Genomic DNA, 25,840 nt, shown 5'->3' with positions numbered 1-25,840 from the left:
CGAAGATCTACCGAGCCAGAGAGGCGGCTCCGCACAGAGCACCTCCAGTTCGGCCCCTCCACTCACCTTTCCTTCCAGAGCTGGGAGGCGGAGGTGCCGGGCAGGGAAACCCCCTCTGCCCGACGGAGCAGGCAGCCGCATGCTCCGTGGGGTTGAGGGGGGATGGCGGCTGCAGCCTGCCCGGTGCCGCCACCTCTCGCACTGCGGGAGGCAGTGGGGCTGGGCAGGGAAACCCCCTCTGCCCACCTGCTCCATGGGGCAGAGAGGGGGGTGGCATCTGCGGCCTGCCCGGTGCCGCCACCTCTCGCGCTGCAGGAGGCAGCAACACCAGGCAAGGAAACCTCCTCTGCCCGACGGAGCAGACAGTTGGGGTCGGAGGGCAGCATGGGCGTGTCCCTCCAAGCCCTCCAGAGTAGCGCTGGAAGGAGAGGTGAGTGGAGGAGACATAAAAAGCGGCGCCCCCACACATGGAGCCGCCTTCGGTTCGGCCCCTCCACTCACCTTTCCTTCCAACGCTGCTCTGGAGGGCTTGGAGGGACACGCCCACGCTGCCCTCCCACCTCCAGGCCACTCGGAGCCGCAGTATAAGGCTGAAAGAGCCGCATGCGGCTCCGGAGCCGTGGGTTGCAGACCACTGCGCTAGGGGCTGCTCCGTTCTCTCCAGCAATGCCAGGGATCATGTCAAAGCCCCGGGCACGTGGCCTCCCCTCAGGACTGGCTTTGCAGAGTCGGAGCTGGGACAGGCACCTGGTTGACGTGGCTTCTGAGCTGTCAGAGAGTCTTCCCTTCTGAGAGCCCCGTTGCTGAGAAGGGAGGGGGCAGCATAAGGACCGTGCCCCGCTGCCGTCACGAGGCTAGTAGTCCCTGGGGCACTCAGGGGCTGCACACAGAGTCCCTCTGCCATTATTTCTGACATTGTGGGTTAAAATCAATATTGGGTGTGCTGAGGCCCGTCAGCAATTGTGTGAGTAGGAGCCCTCTTGTGGCCCCGGCTGAAGTCCAGGTTGGCGAGTGGTGCCAGGGCCGCCCCAGCTGCAGAGCGACTGGAGAGGGTTGTGGTCAGCAGTCCTGAGCTCCGTTCTGAGGCTCCTCCCCTTGCGAAGCTGACCAATGGTGGGTGCTGCAGATTTGCCCCACTAGCCCATCTAGGCAGTCAGGTCTCAAAAGAGGAGGAGGAGGAGGAGGAGTTTGGATTTATATCCCCCCTTTCTCTCCTGCAGGAGACTCAAAGAGGTTTACAATCTCCTTGCCCTTCCCCCCTCACAACAAACACCCTGCGAGGTGGGTGGGGCTGAGAGAGCTCCGAGAAGCTGTGACTAGCCCAAGGTCACCCAGCTGGCGTGTGTGGGAGTGCCCAGGCTAATCTGAATTCCCCAGATAAGGCTCCACAGCTCAGGTGGCAGAGCTGGGAATCAAACCCGGTTCCTCCAGATTAGATACACGAGCTCTTAACGTCCTACGCCACTGCTGCTCCTCAGTTGTGATCCTCCTCAGTTGTGATCCTCAGTTCCCAGGAAGGGGGGAACAGGATTGTTCACAACAACTTCTCCTGCCCTCTTGAGTCACAAGCGTCTTGACCAAAACACAGTTTTCTTTCTCCTCTTTCAGTGGTTTCCTGTGATTGGCTGGCAGTCCCCGCAAAAGGCACGAAAAACAGCACAAACTATTTAGCAGGCTCAGTCATCCGATTCGGTTGCCAGCCTGACTACATCCTCACCGGAGCAGCAGAAAGGACGTGCCAGAGCAACGGGAAGTGGTCAGGGGCTCAGACCGTTTGCTTGCCAGGCACAGGTGAGGCGCTCTGCCACTCGTTCTGCTGCCCCACCACTCTGGGCACGTCAGCAAAAGATCCTGTGCTAAGTGCCACTGGGAACCCTCGATGCCACACAAACGTGCTCTTTGAATTCCAAATATGATAACAGAAAGGGGGAGGGAATGGAGGCCGACATACAAGTGGTCCGCATGGAGTGCTGTAGGAGTTGGGTTAATTGACTGAACACAGTTGGCTGGGCAGGGCAGAACAGCCGGCTGCAGGGAAAGAGGGAAGACTCCTTTGGACTCTGGATGCCTGTGGTGGCTTTTCCGGGGGGCCTCTGCCCCCCCCCCCCGTGAAGCACATGCCTCTGCCCCCACCTGAATCAGACCAGTGATCCACCCAGCCAGTCCTGTCTATTCAGGCGGGGGCTCTCCAGGGTCTCGGGCTGGGCTGGGGCTTTCCCCTCCACCCTTTCACTGGAGGTGCCAGGAATTAAAGCGGTGGGCAAAGCAAAGGCTCCTCCTGAGCCACCAGCCCCCTTTTCACCCCCATCAAAGGCCTTTGGGGTTCCATTGGACATCTCTGGCTGCCGGCCAGCACGGAACATCCTTTGCCATGTTGTTAGCCACCCACCAAATGCAGAAAGATCCTCCTGGAACTTTTCACTTTGCAGCATCCTGAATCATCATCATCATCATCATCACACACACAGCTGTTTCTCAAGCATGGCCCCCATGTGCAGATATGTGGGGAGGGGGTACCTGCACTGTGGCTGGGGACGGTGGGGCAGGGGTGCAGCTGAACAGCCTCCTAAACAGTGTGCTGCTCTGTGCCCAGCCCTCGGAGGGAAAGAAAAGAGCCGACGGTGGCGCAGGAGCGCAGGCGGGGAGGGGGCGGGGCTGTGGCCAGTGCTGGGAATTCAAATCATTTAACAACTGATTGTTTACAAGCACCATTTTCACAACCGTTTCTGCCGAAGTGGTGCGATCCTGCTGGATCCCCCCACTGGCTGTGGCCACGATTGACAGATACACAAACATCCAGCGCAGGGGTAGAGAAATGAAGGATGAGCAAGATGGCAGAACCCAGCCAGGGAGGTGGAAGGGCCCGGTTCAGCAAAGGAGGGCAGATTCAGCCCATGCCTCCACAGAGGGGGAGTGGCCCCCCGGGGCCAGGAGGCCGGCCCATCGCTGGAGGACTGCAGAGGGGCGGAGGCCCACTGGAAGGGTGTCAGTGGTGACCTCCGGGCCTTGAGGAAAGGCCTGCTGGTGAAGAAGGCAACCCCTCTGGACAGGCAGGGGTGGAGCTGCCACTGTGAGGTGGGGCCATCCACCCCAGGGACCTGCAGAGAACGGGGCAGGCTGTCCAACAGCCCCTTCATCTGCGCCTGCCCCTTTGCAGCACCCAGGCGTGGCGAGCAAAGCCTCAAGGCGGCCAGAGGCCCTCGACACAGTGACTCTCCGTCCAGCAATCCACCCACGAGCTGCCCTGCAGCCACTCAAGCCGCCCCTCCAGCTGCTCCCCCTGCTCGTCAGGGGATGGAAGACCACCCCCCTCCCACACTGTGCCCCGGCGCTGGTATTCGTGCCCTGCACAGGCCCAGCTGCCCCTTGCATCAGTGCCAGCAGCAGGGTTATGCCATCTCGACAGCACTTTTACGCCACCATCACCCTGCTTGGGATTCTGCTATGAATCTGCAGATTGGGGCACACTTGTGTTAAGCAGACTTTTCTGCAAAGTTAGGTGATCACCCCCACCCCCACCCCCAGGCTTGCAGAAAAATCTGAATTTGAAAAAATACACTGGGAGTTTTAAATTTTCCCCAATTAAAATTGTGTACTCTGTGCATGCTCTTTCCTACCTTGGCTGTTGGCAGCTGTGGTGGATCCCAGTAGCTGACTAAATCTTGCATCCCTATTCTGCCCTGGAAACTCTCCGAGTGACCTTGGCCACTTACACATCCCCACCAGCCTAACTTCACATGGGCCCCTCACAAGGGAAAGCAAGAGTGGGCCCTTGCCAAGTTCCACATGGGGTAAGGCAAAGGGTGGCGCCAAGCCAAGCCCCACGCGAGGTGAGACAGACGTGGCGCCCAGCCCAGCCTTGCACAGGGAGGGAGGGAGACAGTCCACTCTTGGCCATTTGCCCACAGCAACGAGACGCTGGCCCTGAACAAGCACAGCTATCTCAAGTGGTCTAGATATAGATGTGGACAGGACCATTCCACATTAGGTGCAGTCTGATCTTGAACGTTTCTGTGCCAGTGCTGAACACACACAAACCATTTCTTCACAAACTATACAAACGTGCCATCTTCCATGAGATCAAGAAACCTTCTCTCTACAGCATGACTGGAGCACATGTTTGATCAGCCAATATTAAGGCAGCTGAAAGTACCCCGTAGTGCCACATTTTCCTGTTAAGTTGCTTCCCTTGTTCCCCACCCCTTATCTCAGGGTCAGCCGTCTTGGCTTTGATCAGACCGCCCAACTCTTCAGTGACCCCGACGGCCGAGTATTTATGCTCACACTGATTTTGTGGAGCAGTTTGTTCCCCAGTATGAGCACGTGCCTATTTTTCATTTGTATAATTTGCTGCTTGTGTTCGTTATTAAGTGATAATTATATTTTATTATGCTAGGTAAGAGGTGTTGAATGTACTTATTATCTTTACATTCTTTCGTCATGAAACTCCACAGCAGCACAGGTGGGCGGCTGCCTCCAGCCGGTCTCCCTTGGACCAGTTCCAAACTTGGCTAGCTTATAAATGATGTATATTCTTATTTTAAAAGTATACTAATCAGCTATATAAGTAGAATGGCAAGAAACCATCTTTTCTGGTTTGTGATCATTAATCCTATACTTTGTGGCGTTTTCCACCATTGCTTTTCTTTCAAGATCAATCAGATGGACCAGCTCACCCTGGAGGTCCTTTCCAGTTCTATGATTCAATGAAGACTTGCCAGGGATGCTCTAGGCTGGCTTGTCTGGCCCCTTCCAACTCTGTGGTTCTACCCAAACCTGCAAATCCTGCTCCCTCCAAGCTGCAAGCTGCCAACCACAGTCCAGCTTGTGGGATCCCATTGGCCAGCCTCTCACCCCCAGCAATGCAGGCTGTGAAGCAGACAGAGGCAGACTCTGCTGACTTTCCCCTCTCCTTTTCCCTTTGCAGGAGCCAGGCAACAGCCCGCCTTGGGCGCCCTTCTTGGACTCCTTGGCCTCGGGAGTCTGGTGTGCTGCATTTTCTAACCTTACCATCACACGAAGAGTACGAGAGGTATTGTTTGCCTCTCTGGAGCCATGGAATAAGTCCTTTTGAGAATACAGTTTGGCTGCCAAACCTCGGTTTCAGAAGGGGCAACACAGAGGAAGCCTGTCAGCTGACCCACTCAGTCACCCTGCTTCCGTTTTATTCCTCTGATAAAACCTGCTCCAGTCTGGGAGATTCATGCTGCAGTAAAAGGCTTCTGTCTTTAAGATGTCACTGAACTCTTGGCTGTTTTTGTTGCTACGGATCAAAGTGTGTTTTAGCTGCAGCAGACTGTTCTGCAAACAAAGACCTTTCTGGGTGAATGAAGACTGCCAGGTGACCACAAAGGGGAGCCCCGGGCAGTCCTCCCCCTCCCTCTCTCTGCAGCACCCAAGGGCGACCCGGCCCCTCACTGAGGCCTGGCCTGCGGGCACGCCGGGCTCCGCCTGTGATGAACGAGAAATAGGCTTTCTACTAGGAATGAGGAGATGAGTCCTAAGGAGGGATGCTTGTCTCCGATGGCTCCATTCAGCACACTCACACAAAGGAGCTGAGCTATGATTCAAACATGCAGAGGAGGGTCTGAGGCTGAAAGCCCCCGAACACCTCAGGAATTCTGGGAAACGAAGGCCCTCACCACACATTAGATTCTCACAACTATTTTGATGTAAGCCCCCCCCCCCCCGCTCTCTATTGTTGCTTCCCACCCTCCCACCCCTTTGGATTCAACTTCTAACCCGCCACTCTGGTGAATGCAGGGAATGCCCTGCTGGGTCAGATCTCCCCCCGATTCACCCAGTGGCCAACCGTGCTGGAAGGTGGGAAAACAAGGCACAGAGGCCGAGGCCTCCCTGCTCCTCAGGGCTGACTGTGCTCTGGACGTGGGCAGGAGGAAGGGCAAAGCTCTTCTTCCTCCAAGCCGGAGCCTCCTTCTGCACTCACTCCAGCCAGGGCTCAGGACAGGAGGCTTTCCCCTGTGCTCCCAGGGGCTGCACAGAGAAAGGAAGAGGGGGGGACAGTTTCCAGCTCCCAACAAGATCTTCCAGAGGCAGAAGCGCAGCCCCCCCCCCCCCTCTCTCTGTGCCGTGTTGTCAGGAAGGGATGCGTAGCTATGGCCCAACTCAGGACCTATTCGCCTTGGGAAAGGGCTGGTGGAGCGCAGCTGCTGCCAGACCCTTTGCCCGAGGCTGGAGGAAAGGGCCCCCCGGGCAGTGCTGGGGCTCAACCTCTTTCTTATGGGGTTCAAGGCAGCTGACTTTATGGAGCAGAGCCGGGTCAAGTGGGCAGGGGACACAATCCCAAAGGCGAGTGCAAAGACAGGTGCAAAAGGGAGGGACTTGGGTGCTGTGGGAAGAATTGGGGAGAGTTATGGGGATACAAACCCACCCCAAAAGGAACAAGATTAGGGCACAGTGCCTGTGGCTCTTGATGTCGGGGGAGTCATGCCTACCATTCGAGTAATAAACACTTGACTGGACCGTACACTTAAATGGCCATGGCTGGAGCGAGAACGGCAGTGTTGACATGTAGGGTCCGTAATGCCAGGTGTCCAGAAAGTCAAGCCCTCTCAATGGGCATTTACAACCCTGCCTCTCACTCTTCCTCTGTCTCTCTGGCCTGGAAGCTCTTCCTTCAGACCAGGGACTGGCTAGATTTTGCCTCCATGAGTAGCAAAGATCTACACCCCTCACACTGAAAAGCCCAGCATTTAAGGTGGTTCTTGTAGTAATCAAATGACATTTCTCTTGCTGACTGCAGAAGATCGAAGAGGCTGGGTTTTGCACGTCAGGGCAAGCAAGGCCACGGCATCTCTGCTCATGCGTTGTGGGGGCCTCGGTCTGTGTGGTCACCCCCTCTCAGCAAAGGTGTGCCAAAGGGAGAAAGGTGTGGAGGGATGGGAGGGTTAGGGTTAAGACTGCATTTGCTACCAGTTAGGAGTGACCATTCTTCCCTGGGGCTTGCCTGCTACATCAGAAGCACGGTTTACTGCCTCCACGATGCCTTTCAGACATTAGCAGCTGTGTCCAAGAACTTGGATGTCCCACCATGATAGGACCAGAAAGCCGACTTTTCCTGAGAATGACATCTACGTACTTGCAAGCATTACGCTATTATATTTCACCAGTTTAAGGAAATAAATAACCGCAATAGCATTGCTGAGAAGAAACTTGATGACTTCAAAACAAACAAAAATCTGTAATTCCATTAGTAGCCGAAACTGTAATAATACTGTGGAGTATAATTTTGTGTATTATAATTGTAGACTGCAGAAAGGGGAAAGGCCAAAGCAAACCAGGGAATCAATGGCAGGAAGTTTAGCAGGATGCAGCCCATGAAACCTCCTTGCTGGTGGGCAAGAGGAACCGTGCGGGGGTGGGCAAATCAGGAGAGACATCATGTGACCAGGTTGCCACCAGCATGCCAGAAGGCCACTGCTACAAAACCCATACAAAGTAGGGCTAGAAGGAGATGGTACGTTGTGGCTGCAGGTGGGGGGAAATGCTCTTAGCAACTGTTACAAAAACTCTGCATCCCGCTTGGACTAATTCTGAATCCTCTGGTGACCCATCACTGGCAGAGAACTGCTGCTCTACAGGAGGGGCTACTGGCAGTCAGTGGCTCAGATCCTTCTCCTCCTCAGCAGTTTTCCATGCCAGGATTGTGCCCAGCCATGCCCTGCCCAGCGCCCACAGAGGCAGCAGCTGCTGCAGCCATTGTGATGCCGAGGGAGAAAAGGGGAACCAAAGCTTCGCCAGCTGCTCCAGAAAGTCTTCCTGCTCAAACCCTCCCCCCCTTCATGCACCTGGTTTTGGTTCCAGGGAGGCCCCTTCCACTATTTAAGATATCCAGCAGCTCCTGCCCCACACAGCCCACAGCCCAGGTGCCCGCCCCACCTCCCACCTCCACACTTCCTTGCCTAATGACCAAAAAGACCCAGTTGACACACCCCTGGAGAGTTCATCCTGGCCTCCGCACGGGCCTCCTTCTCTGCAGTGTGGCGCCCAAATGACACGAAGAGATGGTGATGTTCGTTGTTCTAGTTTAAGCCCTATTTATTCTACTGCTCCTCCAAACCATTGTGTGTGGGGGGGCATACATGGTAAAGTGGTGCTAGTTCACGTCACACTTTGGATGGTGTGCGAATCCACCTGCCTTCAACATGCTTTTGTGCTGCTTGCATAAGAGGGAAAGAACCGTCATTTTCACCCCCAAACACTACCCTCCGGCTGGAGGCAGCACAATAAGTGGTCAAAGGCCTTCTTCTGTGGCATCTGCACAAGGAGATCTTATTGGCATCGAGGATATTGCGGCCACGGGAGCCATTCCCTGTGGACTGCCACATGAGAACGCATGGAAACTGCCCCTCGCCCCGCCCCAGCAGCGGCTTTGCCCAAGAAGGTGCCCCATCAGATACAAAGGAACAAAGTGTTTATTGTTCAAAAGCTTTTCTACAAATCACGCAGCACCATACAACAAAGACACGGAAAGATGGCACGTGACCCCCCCCCCTCCTCCCCTGCCACTGGCCACAGAGGCTCCATCCGCAGGGGATCAGACAGACACACAACCCAAGAGGAACAAAAGGACCCCTGCCCTGTAACGGGCGTTGCTCTTCCAAAGCTCCAGCCTGTTTGGGGGGGGGGGGGTCGGAGCCTGACTGCAACCTCACACAGAAGTGCTGGTAGGAGACATTGGCGCATGTGCACGTATGAGTGGGGGGGGGGTCAGGGAAAGGGGCCGCATTCCTTCCCGCCCCTTCTAGCCACCTTCACTGGCTTCCGCGGCCAGCCTGCATCCACTGTGGTGCCTGGGAAGCCGGCTGCTGCAGCTCAGAGGCCTTGCCGTTTCTGGCCCAGGTGAGAGGATAATGGCAGCATGGCCACTGCTCTTCCCACACCGGGGGCGGGGGGGGGCGGGCAAGACTGAACGGCAGAGCATCTCCTTGGCATGCAGAAAGCCCCACGCTCAACCCCGGCCTTTCCAGGTAAAAGGACTGCTGGGTAGGAGCTGGTATGAGAGACAGCTGCTTGGGCCCCTGATGGATTACTGCTGCTCAGAGCAGACAACACTGACGTGGGCAGAGCACGGGTCTGACTCAGTAGCTGGCCACGTCCTCTTTGTGTGTGTGTGTGTGTATGGGTAACACATTTGTTTCACAGCCATGGCAGTCCAATGAACCAGAAAGTAAACGGAGGGAGGGGCCACGGGGCAGTGGAAGACATCTGTCTGGCAGGCAGAGAGTCCCAGATCCAACCCCAGTGGCACCTCCAGTTGAAGAGATCGGGGGGGGGATCTGAAAGTCCTCTCTGCCGGAAACCCTGGAGAGCCACTGAAGCCAGAGCCAGTGAGACTCGATGGACTGATCCAGGCGAAGGCAGAGTCACGGGGCCGCCTGGCAGCGAGGCTGGAAGACTTCCTTTGGCAAGAAGGGAGTTGGGGAGTCAGCCACCACCCTCCACTCAGCCCCGGGCCCAATGACAGGTCGACAGGCAGCCCAGTCTTCAAAGGCAGGGTCCAGGCTGCCATTTGCAGGAGAAAACACGTGGGAGGGCCAGGGGAACACAACCCTTTCCTAGCTTGCTGCTTTCCCACTGCAGTTTCTGCCTGCTGCATGGTTGCCCCCACACTCATCTGTTTGATGACTGCCACAGCACAACCGACTGCAGCAGAGATGCTTCGACCGAGGGCGCAGGGCTCCACGCCTCCCTTCCTCTCTAAGCCCTGTTAGCTTTGTTTACAAGAAGGCGCAGAGGTGCCTGCATTGGCTCCAGCCCCTGCTTTCTTGCATCCGAAGCTCCAGAACGGTGGTGGTGGTGGTGGTGGTGTGGCTGCCTCCTCTGCGAGTTCTCCATGCCTGCCAGGTGGCTGCATTCTCCTGAGGCTGCCATTCAACCGCAATGGTGGTAAACGGAGCTCGCTCTGTCAGGTCCTCTCGTGCCACTCGCTGGACCAGCACCCGCCAACTGTTGCCCAGAGGCCTGGCCATGACCTTGGACTGCTGAGATGACTCAGGCACAGGCTACTTTTCTATTCTTGGACCAAGCAGCAGCCCTCATGTTGCCCTTTACAGCTGTGCTGCTCTCTCACACACAGAGAGAGCGGTCTATGCTGCAACCACTTGGTTACCCTTCCAGATCAGACTGTGCTACGAAGGCTAGTGGCACTTCGAGGACTGGCTGTTGCCGGGCACCCCTTGATCTCCTGCTCTCATTCGTGGCTTCCCCATTCAGGGCACATCTGAGCTGCCTCCACCCCCACCCCCAACACATGCTAACTCCAGAGCTGCTCCCTTGTGGAGTTTCCTCTCCAGCCAGGCCCTCCTCCAACGATGCACAGGGGAGGGGCTGTGGTTCAGTGGATCAGCCTCCACGCGGCCTGTAGAAGAATCCCAGGATCTCCAGGTAACAATGACTGGGGAATCCAGGGGATGCCCAAGACCCACCTGAGACCCCCAGACAGCCACTGAGGCTCAGGAGACAGCACTGACCTTGACCAGAAGAGCGGAGGGCGGCAGCCACACGCACAGCGTTCACTTCCTTGCACTTTGACACAAAGTATATCTGTTTACGCTCACAACCATCCGAAGACCAGAGGAGGACAGCACATTTTTTTCCAGCAGCAACTGAAGAGCAGCCTGGATTTCTGTGTCAGCCACAGGAGTGCCACCCTCTGCTTTGGAGATGCGCAGGGAGAAACACGCGTTGGGCTGGGGAAAGCGCCACCCTGCAGGCTCCCTCTGTGCCGCCTTCCACAGGCTCCACCCCACGGGCACCAGCGTTACTCCACCCCTTGTACAAGAGGAGGAGCATTTCTCCCTCTTCCTCTTCCACAAAGGGCGAGCTCCCCTGCGGCTTCGGCTTGGCCACTCTGACTTTGGACCAGGGGCAAGATGCATTTTCAGCAATGGAACGTGGTGTGTGGGCTTTTCCTGCACTAAAGAGGGCCACTGGGTGTTCCCACGACTGCACAACTTCTCTCCTCTCTGGACTGTCTCTCTAGAGCAGGGGTCTGCAACCTGTGGCTCTCCAGATGTTCATGGACTACAATTCCCATCAGCCCTGCCAGCATGGCCAATTGACCATGCTGGTGGGGCTGATGGGATTTGTAGTCCATGAACATCTGGAGAGCCACAGGTTGCAGACCCCTGCTCTAGAAAGAAGTCCTCTCTGGATGGCAACCCTGCATCTAGACAGCCACCTTGGATGCACCAGACAAGTGACCAGTTCAGATTCCTTCCCTTCCATCGGGAATGCAGCACGCAAACACTCAGGAGCCGAAGGAAGAAACGCACCCAGAAGGGCTGGGTCCTTACCCACGACCCCGCAGCAAACAGGACTGCCGTTCTTCCCGTCCCCCGCCCTGGCTCCCTGCAAGCAGCACCAGGACAAAGTGAGTGTGTAGCTTGTGCCTTCCTGGAGAGTGTGTTCTATCAGGAGAAGCCCCGCATTTGTTGCCCTGATGCTAAAACAGCTTAAGTTCCTTCTGGCTACAAGACAAGAGAGAAGCACCTCTGTTCATACCCAAGAGGCTGGTGTGTGTGTGTGGAGGGCAGGGGCTGATTTGCCTGCCCTGGCAGCCCTCCCCTCAAGAACTCAGAGCCTACCAGCCAAAACAGCCTGGCTAGCCTAAACGAAAGGCCCAGCAGCTTCGTCAGGCCAGCAGGATGGGCAAGGAAAACAATTCTGAGGGCAAGCACTTCCCCCAGTCGGCCGTCTCTCCTGGCCTGAGTGGACGGACTGGTCTCCAGCGCAGCAGGAGGCGGCACACACATTTTGGCAAAGGAAAACAGTCCCTGGAGTTCTCAGTCCAGCCCTGACTCCCTGTGGCCACAAATGGCACAACGTTGCCACGTCTGTCCCCCTCAGCTCCTGCTGGGTATGAAAACGGGCAGGGCTGGCTGCCTTTGACTCAATGCACAGGAGGAAGGTGCACAAAGTCCCTGTCTTGCGTGGGTAAGGGGAGACCAGGTGATGGCGCCACCTGCCTTGGAAAGAGAGGCTGCAGCCACAGCAGCCTGAAGGGGACTTAGATGCAACCCTGCCCAGACCACTGGGGAGCCCAACACACATTCCCAGCTCTGCCACTCACTTCAGCCATGCCACACCAATGCCCCTCCCTGCCAACTCCAGATCTCTGCAGCCCTCCCAGGCCCAGAGACTGGTACCCTGGCTAACTGGCCACAAATGCCTCGCCAAGCAATCGGGCGGAGCACAACCAACACAGCGACCCCTGTTAGCACTGCCTGTGCCCACCGCCCTGTTCCCCAGAGGGGCCGAGGGGCCTGAGGGTCGTCCGCGTGTGCACCGGCCTCGTTCTCCAACAACTAATGATGTGAGTGAAATGTGAACGTAAACCTTGTTGCCTCCTGGCCAAGTCTGAGGAGAAGCAGGCTGAGAAGGGGGAAACCACCCCAAAGCCAGCCGGACTACAGCTGCTGCTGGTGCCTCCTTGGCTAGGCATAAAGCAGGTCCAACTTTCTAGGCAACGGCAGTCTAAGGGGCACGTGGTACAGCCTAGGAGACCAAGCCTCAGCGGCTTATGTGTTGCGCACCCCAAGCGACTGTTCCAGCTCCTGCCGCCGCTGCTGGATCTGAAAAAGAACGAGAGATCTGTGTTTGTCTGAGGATGCTGGCCGGCTGGCCCACCCGCCCGCTCAAACTGCCCTCCCTCTGAGGCCTTACCTTGCAGTAGAAGTATCTGCTTACGGCCTCCTGGGACCAGGGCTCATGGTAGAACTCGGCTCGCCGTTCTTCCTCAGGATTCCCAACCACATCTGTCATCACCTGCAATGCAGAAGGAACTCAGCACGCTCGCAGAGCAAGGCCAGGGAGGCGGCCTTTCTGCTAACCCCTCCTGGAGCTGCCAGTCTTGGCCCTGGGCAGCCCGTGCCCAGACACTGAGTCCCTCTGCGCAGCTTCCTGTCCCTTCGAACACCGGTTCAGGCTTCAGGCTTCCATTAAAATATTAAGAGTGGAAGTTACCGGTGCCCTCTGAGACTGAGATAAGAACCAGGTGTTGGGAGTTGGACCTGGTTTCAGCCTTGACTCCCTAGGAGGTCCCCAGATCGCACAACAGCTCAGCCACGTTCCCATTAATTAAGCTGATGAGATTTCAGCTGAGTCATCTGTGAGGGAAAGGGGGCTTTATGACTGCAGATAGATCCTACCGCGTTATCAGACCCTTTAGATCACCTTGCTAGGAACGAGGTGGCACGATTGCCTTAGATCACGAGGAATGGGCTTAATTGACAACAAGCCCTGACCCACTCAGATTCTTTGCTCATGAAATGGAGCAAATCCCCCCTCAGCCGCCTCCTCTCCAAACTAAAGAGTCCCAAACGCGGCAGCCTCTCCTCATAAGGAAGGTGCTCCAGTCCCTCAATCATCCTCGTTGCCCTTCTCTGCACTTTTTCTATCTCTTTGATACCCTTTTTGAGATGTGGCGACCAGAACTGGACACAGGACTCCAAGTGCGGTCGCACCACTGCTTTATATAAGGGCATGACAATCCTTGCAGTTTTATTATCAACTCCTTTCCTAATGATCCCCAGCATAGAGTTTGCCTTTTTTACAGCTGCCATGCATTGAGTTGACATTCCCATGGAACTATCAACTAAGACGTCCAAATCCCTTTCCTGGTCTGTGACTGATAGCACTGACCCTTGTAGCGTGTATGTGAAGTTTGGATTTTTTGCCCCTATGTGCATCATTTTACATTTTGCTACATTGAACTGCATTTGCCATTTCTGAGCCCACTCACCTAATTGATCAAGGTCTGCTTGGAGCTCTTCACAATCCTTTGTGGTTCTCACCACCCTACATAATTTGGTATCATCTGCAAACTTGGCCACCATGCTACCCACCCTGATTTCCATACATACTTTAGGGCACAGGTATCAGGGGATGCTATCTAGGTGGTTGAGATACATTCCTGGAACCATGTAACTGTTCAAAATAACAAATTGCTGCTGCTAGAAAGATATATGTAACCAGCCTGCTATATTTATCCACTGCCATCTGTGCATTCTTTCCTTAAACTTAACTTTATGGCTTCACATGCTTTGTAGACAACTAGGCTTCCCCTGGTACTCCTGCCCCATGGGAATTGTGCTACATCTGTTATCTTGTAGGGCCAGAAAGCTCTACAAGAAAAGCTTTCTCTTGCTATCTGCCGCTGACCTTAGCTCTAAAGACTGTTTTTCACAAACTCTTGGGAAAACAGGAGGGAAGGTTCTCTATGGGAGATAAAGGGGGCTGTGAAGGCCAGCTTCATCAGAATTGGCTTTGGCAAGTGGGGTGCTTTGATGTCTATTCAATAAAGGCTACTGATCAGTACTTTAGAGTTCATTTATTGGCTTATGGTTGTGAGACCTAACATAGCCAGAACGAAGTACGGAGAATTCCCCAGGGGACCACAGAATCCACAGGGTGGGCGAGTTGAAGAGGCAGGTTTCCCACAAGGACTGGGAGCAAGCAAGCAAAGAGATCAAATTAATTGAATTTGCAGCCCCTCCTGGAGAGGTTCCGGGGGGTCACTTCAGGGGAGGAGTGAGGAAAAACTAACCTACCCCAGAACGCCACGCCATGCCCCCTCCATGGCCTGGCCACGCCTCTGCCGCGGCTTTTGTTCTTTTGGTACATTTTTTTTATTTGTTGTTTTGACTTGTTTTATTTTTGTTGCATGCCCTCCTAGGTCTTGGCTGTCTGGGAAAAAGGTGAGTATGCAAAGATTTTAAACATATATTTTAAAATAGCCTCTGTAGGTTCCTACTGGGAAGGGAAGCAGGATAAATACCTCAAGAAATAACTGCTAAGCAGGGTGAATCCATATTTTTACCAGTACCAGCATTTTTTCCACAAGGCAACAAAACATCATTAAAAATGACCAAATCCAAATTAGCATTAATCAGAAAAGCAACTTCTTTGCTGCTGAGAAGTGGGAACCGATGGCTGACCAGAATTTCCTTTCACAAGTCGAGTAAGGTGATGTAAGTCTCAAAGACACCCTAGATGGGTGTCAAGATATGGGAGAAGATAACAAAATCCACAGGCCGTGGGATCTGCTTGGCATACAGACGGTCACCAGTTCAATTCCTAAGGCCTCCACCTGAAACCCTAGAGAGCCCGTGTCTCTCAGTGGGGCCCTGTTAGGCTGATGGCTGAACTCGGCCTAAGGCAGTTTCCCGTGTTCCTCCACACTGGGTGGATCTTGGCAGGGAAGTTTCCTTCTGTGAGACACTCTGAAGCAGGCAGCAAAATGCCTCTGCACACCATCTCCAAAAATATAGACTAAGACCATCTGGGGTTGAACTTTTTAGGAGGGTCTGAACTTTTACATGAGCTCCCCACCCCTCTACTTCACAATTGGTCAAAGATTAACCCTTTCCCCTCTGATGAAGCCACTGAAATAAGGACTAACAGGAAGGGGTAGTTTGTCAGACGCAAACCTTGGAACACTTGACCAGCAGAGCCTAGAAGGTCTGCATGAGGCAGAAACTGTACTCTGGTTTCTTAAGTTCCGGATTTCCCTTCTCCACACTCCCCATTTGTCTATCTGTGTGTGCTTAGAATGAACCGTTTGAAACCGGACACGGGTCTGGAGACTCGGAAGGATTCATGCTGTACGGCCAGCTGCGCAGCTGACGCCACCTCATCATATCATGGGCAGGAAAGGTTGAGACAGGAGAGTTTGTCAACTCCCGGAAGCAGAAGCCGCGCCTGCGTCTCTCTCTCTCTCTCGCTCTCTCTCGCTCTCTCTCGCTCTCGCTCTCTCTTAGGACAACTCCACACACAGCCTCGCATTCCACAAGGGAAGAAGGGCAAGGCACACACGTAATAATAATAATAATAATAACAATGGCGATTAAGAATCTTAACCTCGCACTGGCATTTTCCATAAAATGAAGTTATAGAGAAACGAGGGAGAGGAGAGCCAACGAGATGCAGGAGGCTGGAATTAGAAAGCTAACCCAAGATTTCCCTCTACTGACTAAAGTGTGGAAGTTCAAAAAAAAAAGAATACGCATTTGGGTCTTTATTGCAACCATGGATTGCTCCTGCAGTGGCCCTGTGGAGGAGTTCACCTTGGAAACAACTAATAACACCTGAGCTGCAGCTAAAATCAAAGTTGCTTCTAACAAGGTCTTTCTCTACATATTTTGTTGGAAGTAAATTACACTGTTCAGTTGACAAGATCTGAGCAAAGCTTTTAATGATAGGACACTTCAAAAATCATTAATTTACGGGGTCACCGTAAATCAGAAGCAATCTGACAGCCCTTCACACGCGCACACACACTGCACTATGTTCTGTAGGCCTTCGTCTCCACTAAGCGTGAGCAGAATCACAGCATGAATGGAAAGCAGCATCCTCTCTAATAGCTTCGGGTTCCCAAGGTCACCCAGCACCCTTTAGGGGTTTCAGCATTTGGGAAAGACCTTTCTGTTCACCCAGGCCTTTGACACACACACACCCCTCGATGGCCCCTCTGGAGGCTGCTGGTCTGGGTGGGGGTGGGGAGTTGGGTGAGAATACTGTGGCTTTTTAAAGACAATGTTTTCACTGTTGTCTTTAATTTTATAAGCAGCCCTGAGACCTCTGCATTGGGTGGGGCATAAATTTCAAAAATAAGTAAGCAAGTAAGTAAGTGAGTGACTGCTTGATAGGAAGGCCCAGCCGCTGAAAGTCAGCGAGAGGCGCAACGCAGGTCCCAACACCTTCCACACTGATGCATACTTTCTCTACACTTCCCTGAGCCCCTTATTAAGGGAAGAGGTGGGATAGAAATGGTGTGATTCAGATAACGATTGAGGTCCCCAGCGAAGTGGTTTCTGTGTCTTGGGCTCGCCATCCCTGCCAGGATAAAAAACAAAGGCGCTGGTCTAGGACCAATGATGGAGAGCGCATGCCAGCCGACAGCCATCGCATTGCTGCAGACACAGGGCACGGGAGCACGCAGAGAAGCTCCCGCAACAGATGATGCGCTTGTGCAAAGCGAAACCACACAGGGTGGTAAAAACCAGAGGAGGCGGGGGCACAGGGCGGAAGGTGGAGGGAGCGAAGCAGGAAGCGTTTGGGGCCCAAACAAGAGTGAAAAACGGTTGTGATGAGTGATGAACCAGACTGGGGGAAACTGGCAGGAGGAGAACCAGAGCAGCCAGAGCCAGAATCTGCCAAGGAAGAACGGTGAGCAGGTGCGGGGGGGGGGGGGGGGGGGGGGCGGGGGGGGGGGAGGAAAGAAGGAAGCAGCCCTGAACTTGGCCTGCTGTTTGGAAACCAAGGTGCAAAACATCCCTCACCAGCAGTCGGCTGCTTTGTAAGCTCAAGAGCTGCAGTCATTTGAGCTCAGACCAGCGCCTTCCCTGGAGTGTCTCCCATGAGCTCCCATCACCCCTGGCCATTCAGCGCCTGGCAATCATTTCCGAGTGCCTCCTCTCCTCTCCTCTCCTCTCCTCTCCACTCCACTCCTTCCCCTGACTCCACTGCATTGGGTTTTTCAGCCGTTCCTTGCTTTTGGCTCCACTGACCCTCCCAGCAATGGCCTGAAGTCACAGCCTCAGTTGGGTCATGCCTGGCTGAAGGCCTGTTGCCCATAAGGCATTTCCCTGGCTGCTGTCCCAGGCACAGAGAGCAACTAGAACAGTCTGTGGAGTTGAAAGCAATTCTACAACAACACTCTCAGATCTGCCACCTTCTTCTCAGTCTTCAACAAAGCAGCTGCCCTTTCGCCAAACTCTTCTTGGGTTGGGTTTTGACAGCAATAAGAGGATTGCTCCTGACATACAAGCTGAGGTCCCTTATTTGTATTAATGTATTTAGGTCGTTACACATTGCTCTCAAAGGCACAGGCAGCAGGGAAACAGAGAAGCCCCCACAAAGGAAGCCCCTCCTGCCACTCCTCCTGCGCGGCCCGAGCAAGGCTGGGACAAGAGGGCATTTGGAGGACGCAGTCTCAGAGGGGCGCCAGGAGTTTGGAGCGACTTGATGGCACCTGACCCCCACACAACGTGCTCTCCTGCTTAGTGGGGAGCCAAGCGGCTGCTAACCTCGTTCTCCGCTCCTCTATCGTATCCTCACAACAATCCTGCAAAGTATGTTCATCTGGAAAAGTGTGATTGGCCCCAGGTCCCCCACTGAGCTTTATGGCTGAAACGGGGGTTTGAATCAGAGGCTCCCAGATTCTAGCCCAACACTCTGACCACGTTGCCCCCTTAGCTGCTTTTCCACAATACTAAACAACAAGTGGGTGGCAGTGGCCATTCCCCTCACTTCTTCCACCCAGCGAGGCTTCCATTCGTGAGCATATCTATGGTGCAGGTGCAGAGGCTCCTGTGGACCTCAGGCTTCGTGGCGTCCACAGTGCATGCGCTGCAGTCTGGCACCCCGGCCACCAGGGATGTTTAATTCCCTCTCTCCTTTGCTTTGAGCACCCACCCAAACCACTGGGCGGAGAGGGCTCCTCTCCCACTAGCCGGTGGTCAGGGAAGAGAAGAGTGCCAGAGGTCAGCCGGGATGATCCACCAGGCAACATGACCGCTAAGGATGCTGTTAACCACACGGCTCTTCTCCTTCATGTTAGCCCCCCAAAGTTACCTTCAGGTCTCTGCTCTGAGACCGGAGAAGATCTTGGATGTATCCTTTGGGGTCTTTCGAGAAGCTCAGCATGAAATCTCGCTGTATCTTCAACTGGTTGATGGATTCGATTGTCTCATGAATCTGACCAAGGAAGCAAATTAGGAGTGATTTGCACCCAGTTCCCAAACTAAACTCTTCAATCACTATGTAACACATGGAGCTGAATTGCCAGCACTCCATTGGTACTGCCCTGTGATAAAATAAGAACACCCAAGACTAGGTCTGATTGCTTCATATATGTAGGTGAGAGGGGGGATCTGAGCCCAATTCTCTCTGGCCCGTGACCTGGCTCACTTGCTTCAATTATTTGTCCCACCCCACTCGGCACGTTTCGCTGCATTAGAGATAATAAACTAGTAACATGGGGCAGCTCTTTGGAGCTCGGGGGGGGGGGGGGGTTCACATGTTGCTGAGAGTGCTGAGTGAACGGGGTTATGCTAAATGCCCCCACCATTGTCCTACAAACAAGGGTGGGGCGATTGTCCCTTGTGCTGGCAACAAGGACCCTGCCGCCCCTTCGCTCCATCCTCCCTTGTAAAGATGCCTTCACTCAGATTCAGCTGAGGATATGATGATGCCACATCAGTTACGGGGCTTTCTGACGAGTCCAAACCACCCACGGACGGGCCAGAAGCACCGTGAGGATCAAGCCCGGGTGACAGGAAAGTGTCAATCAATGTTCCCCCTCCCCCCAGTTCCCCTTCAAGCTGAAGTGAGCACTTCTCTCTGCCCCAAATTGAGCCAGGCAAGGTCTAACTGCTGCCCCCCCATCCCGCCCCCCCCCCACCCTGGCACAGCCAGCTGGAGGGATGGCTGCTGGTTAAAATGGATTCAAAAGTACACTGAAGCAACAGATGGGGGTCAGTTCTCTTAGTGGCTCTATGAGGCATTCCACTTGCCAGTCTCCCTGGGCCTTCTGACTGGCCACTGCTGGATTAGGCGGACCAGGGGTCTCCTCCAGCACAGCCCCCTCACATCTCGATGTCCTGGAACCAGGGGACCTGCTCTGCACACACAGGGGGGCCTGCCGGCTCCAGCCCCACAGCTCCAAGCAGCTGCCCCCAGAGTACCTTGTTATCTAGAGCTGTGATCTCCTGCTGGTTTGCTGTGGAGAGAAGGAAGCCGCTCATCTGTCCTTTCAAGGGATCTTCAACTTCCACATCGATGTCATAGCAAGCCGTCTTCTTCTGGTCATTGGGGTCCACGCTGGGTGAGGCGGGGACGAAGGGAACAGCATTCAAAGCCACCCTGAGCCACCCTGAGCATTCAGCCCTCAGAAGGGCAACCCCAGATCTGAGCTGCCCTCCAGGAAACGACCCCCGAGGCAGCCTGCTTCTTGCAGTAGCTGAGGAGTTGATTTTGCAATCCCACAGCCACAACAGGGAGACTTTCTGCAGACCACCCATCACTGTTTGAAACTAGACCTGCTGGCTGCAGTTTGCGCACCAGCTGCTCTCTTCTCCTGGTCGATGAGGCTGAGTTGGCACAGGTAGGCGGGCTCAGTCCGAAAACAGGGACAGTTTCCGTGACAAATGAAGCCTTCAGAGGCACCTTCTGCCCCCAGGCTTCCATCCGGATGGGCAGGATGGGACAGATCTCCACAGCTCTTAACAGAGCCTGTTCCCGATAAATGCCCTCCTCCTCTGTCCAACTCCCTCCGGAATCTCTTCCTTCCTGATCCACGTCACCCCCAAGTCAGCACACGGCTCCTCAGCCCTTCGGCTTCTCCAAGTGCAGTCCTCGCTTGGAGATGGTTGCTTTGGGGGGCTCACTGCATGAGGGGCTTAGCTGGGCCTCCTCGGCCTGCTGTTGACCGCCTGGGTCAAAGCTTTGGGTGACCTCAGCCGGAGGCTGAAGAAAGCGAGCGGGCAGGCCAAGCCCCGCAGCCCTCTGCAGGACAGCTCCCGTGAGGCCGAGACGTCATCCCTAAGGACGGGGCGCTCACTCAGTGCCGCAGTGGCAGAGTGAGAAGACAGATGCTTGGCTTGGCAGGCCAGGTCAAATCCTCGGCACCTCCAGTTAAGACAGATGAGGCAACAGGTGTGAAAGACCCCACCCTGAAGCCCAGGAGAGCCTCTCCCAGTCAGAGGAGGCAGGACTGGCATTCATGGACCAAAGAGGCCTGACACAAGAGGAGGCAGTTTTATGTATTCATATCTCCAGACAGCAGCAGCAGGAGGAGGAGGAGGAGGAGGAGTTTGGATTTATATCCCCCCTTTCTCTCCTGTAAGGAGTCTCAAGGCGGCTTACAGACTCCTTTCTTTTCCTTTCCCCTCCCCACAACAGACACCTTGTGAGGTAGGAAGGACTGAGAGAGTTCTGAGAGAACTGGGACTGGCACAAGGTCACCCAGCAGGCTTTGTGTGGAGGAACAGGGAAACAAACCCAGTTCTCCAGATAAGCATCCTCTGCTCATGTGGAGGAGTGGGGTATCAAACCCAGTTCTCCAGATTAGAGTCCACTGCTCTTAACCACGCTGGCTCTCTGTCAATGCCACAGTGTCAAAATACGATAGTGTTGAAAACTGCTGAGAACTCCAGGAAGATGCACAAAAGATGCAGCACTGCCTTTGCCGACCTGAAGAGCAACCAGAGGCTTCTTGTGCTGCAATCAGGGTCACCAGCAGATGAGTTACCCAGAAAACCCCGGAGTTCAATTACATTCAGTTACTTCACCCACAACAAAGGTTTTGACCGTGGAATTCGCTGCCTCGGAGAGTGGTGGAGTCTCCTTCTTTGGAGGTTTTCAAACAGAGGATAGATCATCATCTATCAGGAGTGCTTTGATTGTGTGTTCCTGCATGGCAGGGGGTTGGACTTGATGACCCTTGTGGTCTCTTCCAACTCTGTGATTCTATTATTCTAATTAGCAGAGGAACCACTGCCTCTTTCGGAGGTCTTGGGAAATCTCTTCCTGTGAAAGATGCAGCGATCATCTAACCTCTTACTAGACTCCCCACTCTTTTTAGCCAGCTGGGAGGGGCAGGGATCTTACCTTGTGGATAGTTTCTGGTACCACTTGAGTCCAGAAGCATCTTTCAGAACAACCACGATCCCCAAGGAATAATCACCTCTTGTAGGTCAAAGCTCACTTGGACGGTTCTCTGACAAAGTCAACTGTGACTCACAAAAGCTTCTACTCTGACAATTTTCGTTTGTGTTTGAGGTGCCACTGATTAAAAAAATAATTAACCTGCCCATGGTGGCTTTTACAAAAACCAGAATCTCGCCAACACTGTCTGGGGAAAGAAGCCAAAAAATTAGGACAACAAGGTGCTTTGGACCTTTTGCTACCTGATTCGCTTGTAAACTGGCCACCACATCAGAGCACACCTTAGAGAACTGATCAGCCACGAGCCCTGCATAACAGTCCCAGTGCGAAGTCCACTGACCACTTGTCAGGATCTCCCCCTTGGAGCCGTAAGAGATCAAGCTACACCCCCCAACCAACCAACCAACCAACCAACCAACCAACCAACCAACCAACCAACCCACCCACCCAGTCTGCTGCCACAATTTAGCTGCTGCGATGGGAGCCTAGAAATGAGCCTTGCCGCTGTTTGTCACCGCTATGTTTGCCTTGTAGAATCATAGAGTTGGAAAAGACCCTCAAGGGCCATCCAGTCCAGCCCCCTGCCATGCAGGAACACACCATCAAAGCAGTCCTGACAGATGGCCACCCAGCCTCTGCTTAGAAACCTCCCAAGGAGGAGACTCCGCCCCACTCCGAGGAAGTCCGTTCCAACAAGCTCCACGGCATCAGGTTCATCCTGACAGGGGAGCTCCTGGCAGCGTTCCTCTCTCTGAAGGGCCCTCCGCTCCGGGCGTGACCGAGGGCCCGGGCCCTCTGCAGACATCCGTGATGACCCCTGAGCAGTCACCCCTAGGGGTGACTGCTAGAGCAGTCGCACCAGGCAGCGGCCCTCCTCTTCCGCAGCTGTCCCCCTGCAACCCACTATCTCTCTGCATATTGAACTGAGGGGGGCCTCCAGCCCTGCCTCTTCCAGCTTCCCCATGGCTCTGAAAGAGCAGGAAGGATGGGACAAGCCCCCATCCAAGTCCTTGCCATCAGTTTGGCAAGGGACCCACCCAAGGAAGGGCGTCATTGCCCAGGCACATCGGGGGGGGGGGGCGGCATGCTGCCTGGTGCAGAGGCTGCCTCTCCCAGAGCCCAGGGGCAACAGCTGACCAGCCCACCCAGCAGGACACGGCCCAGCGCCACAGGAGGAGAGCTGCTGCCCCCTGGAGGCTGCAAGCAGGAGCCGGCCTGAGAGGGGCGTGTGGGGAGGCCTACCTGATGATGTGGTTGATGACAATGGGGTCTGGCGGGAGCAGCAGGTTCGTGAGCCTCTGTGGGATTTCAGAAAACTTGAGCCGCGGGCAGTCAAAGATCTGCAAGGGGAGAGAGTGGGCACCTGGCATCAGCAGGCAGCAGGCGGGCGGAAGACGGCACCTGAGCCACCTGCCCCTGGGCCTTCGGGGCTGCCCTCTGCATCAAAGGCCACAGGCAGGGCAGTCAGCAAGGGCGGGCGAGGAGAGGGGCTCTGGGCGTGGCAGAAGGGAGCGATGGGTGCTCACGAAAAGGAAAGCGCCACCCCTGCAGGCCTCGGGAGAAGGGAAGAAAGGTGCCACTTCTCCTCTTCTTCTTCTTCTTCTTCTTTGTCCACAGGGACAGAAACCCCCTCTTTGCAGCCTCCTGGCAATTTGCTGGCTGGGAAACCTAACTGTGGGGGAGGGGAGGGGAGTCATCAGGCCTTGAAGGCTACAATGCTCAGGGGCCATTGGGTGGGGGGGGGGCTCAAGGCCCACTTGCAAGGCTGGCTTCCAAAAGCAAGGGGGCTCCACCAGGTCACAAAAAATACCAGCGATCCAAAATATCCACAGGTGTTGCCTGCCCCAGCCCCTTTGCCGCTCTGCAGCTGTTTTGCAGATGTTTCTTTCTTCCTCCTCTGCTCACTGCCGTGTGTGTGTGTGTGCACACGTGTGTGTGCGTGCATGCGTGTAAAAGCCGGCAACCCTTTGGGTGAAGCTGCTTAAGGTCTGTTCTGGTGACTTTGGGGGCTCCCTTGTCTTCCTCAGGACAAGAGCTGAAACTAGAGAGCAGTAGCTTGGGATGTCCGCAGCCACCAGCAGAGAATGGGAGCAGGCTGGCCAGATCTGGGCTGGGAAACTCCTGGGGATTGGGGAGTGGAGCCGGGGAAGACAGGCCTGCCACGGAGCCCCCCCTCCAAGCTGCCACTATCTCCAGGAGAGCTGATCTGAGTCATCTGGAAATCAGCTGCAATTCCAAGGGACCCACAAGAGTCACTTGGAGGCTGGCAGCCCTAGCACCCAGAGGGCACCCAGGAGAGCTGGGCAGGGATGAGGCTACTAAGGCCTCCGGGGATGGGGCGGTATAAAAGCTTAAAAAATAAATAAATAAATAAATAAATAAGGCTGGATCGGGACTAAGGTAAGCAGCAGTCCGAGCAGGCTGTGAGATATGGCCCCTCCCAGACGGGTGGGCTCTCCCAGATGCCTCCTCTGCCAACCACACTCTGCTGCAGAGCCGAAGGCCTTCCGCGTCCCCGGGCCCTGGTCCAGCTCACAAAGAGGGCTGCAGGGGGACCTCAGCTGGGCGTGGGGGGGACGCTGAGCTCACCTGCTGGAAATACTTGTCGCAGTTGATGTACTCCTTGTCATGGGAGTCCTGCAGCTTGTTTGTCTTGATGTACTGCCACAGCGCCTGGATAATGGCGGAGCGCGTCTGTGTGTGGATCCCCAGCAGGCGTGCCAGGCGGGGGTCAAGTTTAAATTGCGGCGGCTGGAGGGGAAGGAGACCCAAAATGCCATCAAGAGTGATGCTCACCTGTGCCCCAAAGCCTCTCTGCAGGGTCCAACCAGGACAACACGGAAAGAGATCAGAGTGCCCACTCCAACAACGGCGCAGCCTTCCGTCATTTGCTCTCACGCTGAAGCACTGAAGGGCGGGGGTTGCAAGGATGCCTCAAGCATCCAGCCCATCAGCGTTTTGCTGACTGGATCTAAGACAATCAGCCCCCTGGATCCTGATCCTCCGTGGATGCTGCACCAGGATTCCACCCACACTTGTCCGAGCAGCGCCTCCTTGTTTTAGGCCATCTGGCTGTTGGGGAAGCGTCCGTTCCACCAGACCAGGGAGCAGACCAGCGCTGCCTCCAGCCGCTCTGGGCTGGTCCTGGGACAGGCTCTTGAGCAAATCTCCTGGTGTCTGAAGGAGGCTTCAGCAGGACAAGGCCCGTGCCTGACCACGGATCCTCCTCCTCGTCTCCAGAAGCGGCTCCCACTGGACCACACCCGCACACCCACTGGAGCCCAGCAGGCAAGTGGTGCACCCCAAAAGCTCCTCCCTTGCTGGCCTCCCTCCTTCCCATCAGCAGCCTGGAAGGAGAGCCTGGCGGCCTGCAGAGAGGCCAGAGGAAGGGAGCAAGCGCAGCCCCACTCGCGGTTCCGGCAGCTCCACCTACCCAGCTGCAGCCCTGCCGCACCCCAGCCCCCCCCCCCCCGGCAGGCCCTCCTCCAAGCTTGCTGTGGGCTGACCTGTTGGGAAGAGGGCCACCTCAGAGCACCATCGGGCAACCTGGGTGGGAAGCCACGCATTTTGGAAGGTCTAACTCACATGGACACCATTTTCCGTTCCTTTCCTGCTGCCCTTGCAGCCCCCCAGCCACCGGAAAGCTTTGTGGAGGGGTTTGGTTTTTTGGAAAGGTATTATCTGGATTGTGATAGCACTGTAATAATATAGTGCAACAATATACAAGCTCCTCTGAACTCCCAGTTTTTATTGTACAAAAAAGCACGTTTCTACCCCCTTTCACTGGAGATCTCTGAAACGGAAGAAGAATACTTCTTAAAAACAAAGTGAGCGGTAGAAATTCAGAGACCTTCACTATTTCTGCAACACGGAACCATCATGCTGTGCTCATCCAGCCACGACTGGGGTTTTTTTTTTAAAAAAAAGCTACAAAAAGTGTTCCAGTGATAAGGGGGAAGGACAGCCAGAGAGGACGAGGCAGGCAAAGAAGACTGCAAATGCCTGCACAGTCACAGAAGCGACAAGAGCTGCATGGAGAACGGCCTTTGGGTGGAAGCATACAGAGTTGGCAAAACACTTCATCATCAGAGGAAGAAGAAAATCCCATCAAGTCACATATGTGGTTTGCATATTGCTAGAGCAGTGGTGG

General features: G+C 54.9%; 2 protein-coding genes across 6 annotated transcripts in view; one reads left to right on the top strand and one right to left on the bottom strand.

The window, feature by feature from the left end:
• SUSD2 (sushi domain containing 2) overlaps positions 1-5,239 on the top strand; it is a 43,201-nt gene extending 37,962 nt beyond the window's left edge. For both annotated transcript variants that reach the window (XM_048510409.1, XM_048510410.1), the window contains 2 exons: positions 1,609-1,791; positions 4,928-5,239. In XM_048510409.1, the coding sequence (XP_048366366.1) occupies positions 1,609-1,791; positions 4,928-5,004 (260 nt within the window). In that variant the 3' untranslated portion in view covers positions 5,005-5,239. The remainder of the gene's footprint in view (positions 1-1,608; positions 1,792-4,927) is intronic.
• Positions 5,240-8,417: 3,178 nt separating this feature from the next.
• The window catches only part of SMARCD3 (SWI/SNF related, matrix associated, actin dependent regulator of chromatin, subfamily d, member 3), a 62,181-nt gene continuing 44,758 nt past the window's right edge, over positions 8,418-25,840 (bottom strand). For 3 of the 4 annotated variants that reach the window (XM_048510346.1, XM_048510347.1, XM_048510345.1), the window contains exons 9-14: positions 24,280-24,441; positions 22,933-23,030; positions 19,710-19,845; positions 18,598-18,720; positions 12,688-12,789; positions 8,418-12,596 (exon numbers count right to left, since the gene is read on the bottom strand). In XM_048510346.1, the coding sequence (XP_048366303.1) occupies positions 12,543-12,596; positions 12,688-12,789; positions 18,598-18,720; positions 19,710-19,845; positions 22,933-23,030; positions 24,280-24,441 (675 nt within the window). In that variant the 3' untranslated portion in view covers positions 8,418-12,542. The remainder of the gene's footprint in view (positions 12,597-12,687; positions 12,790-18,597; positions 18,721-19,709; positions 19,846-22,932; positions 23,031-24,279; positions 24,442-25,840) is intronic. The other variant, XR_007245718.1, reaches the window with a different exon arrangement.

The sequence above is a fragment of the Sphaerodactylus townsendi genome, linkage group LG11 (genome assembly GCF_021028975.2).
Source record: "Sphaerodactylus townsendi isolate TG3544 linkage group LG11, MPM_Stown_v2.3, whole genome shotgun sequence".
Taxonomy (NCBI): Eukaryota; Metazoa; Chordata; class Lepidosauria; order Squamata; family Sphaerodactylidae; genus Sphaerodactylus; species Sphaerodactylus townsendi.
This window is presented reverse-complemented; position numbering and strand designations above follow the sequence as displayed.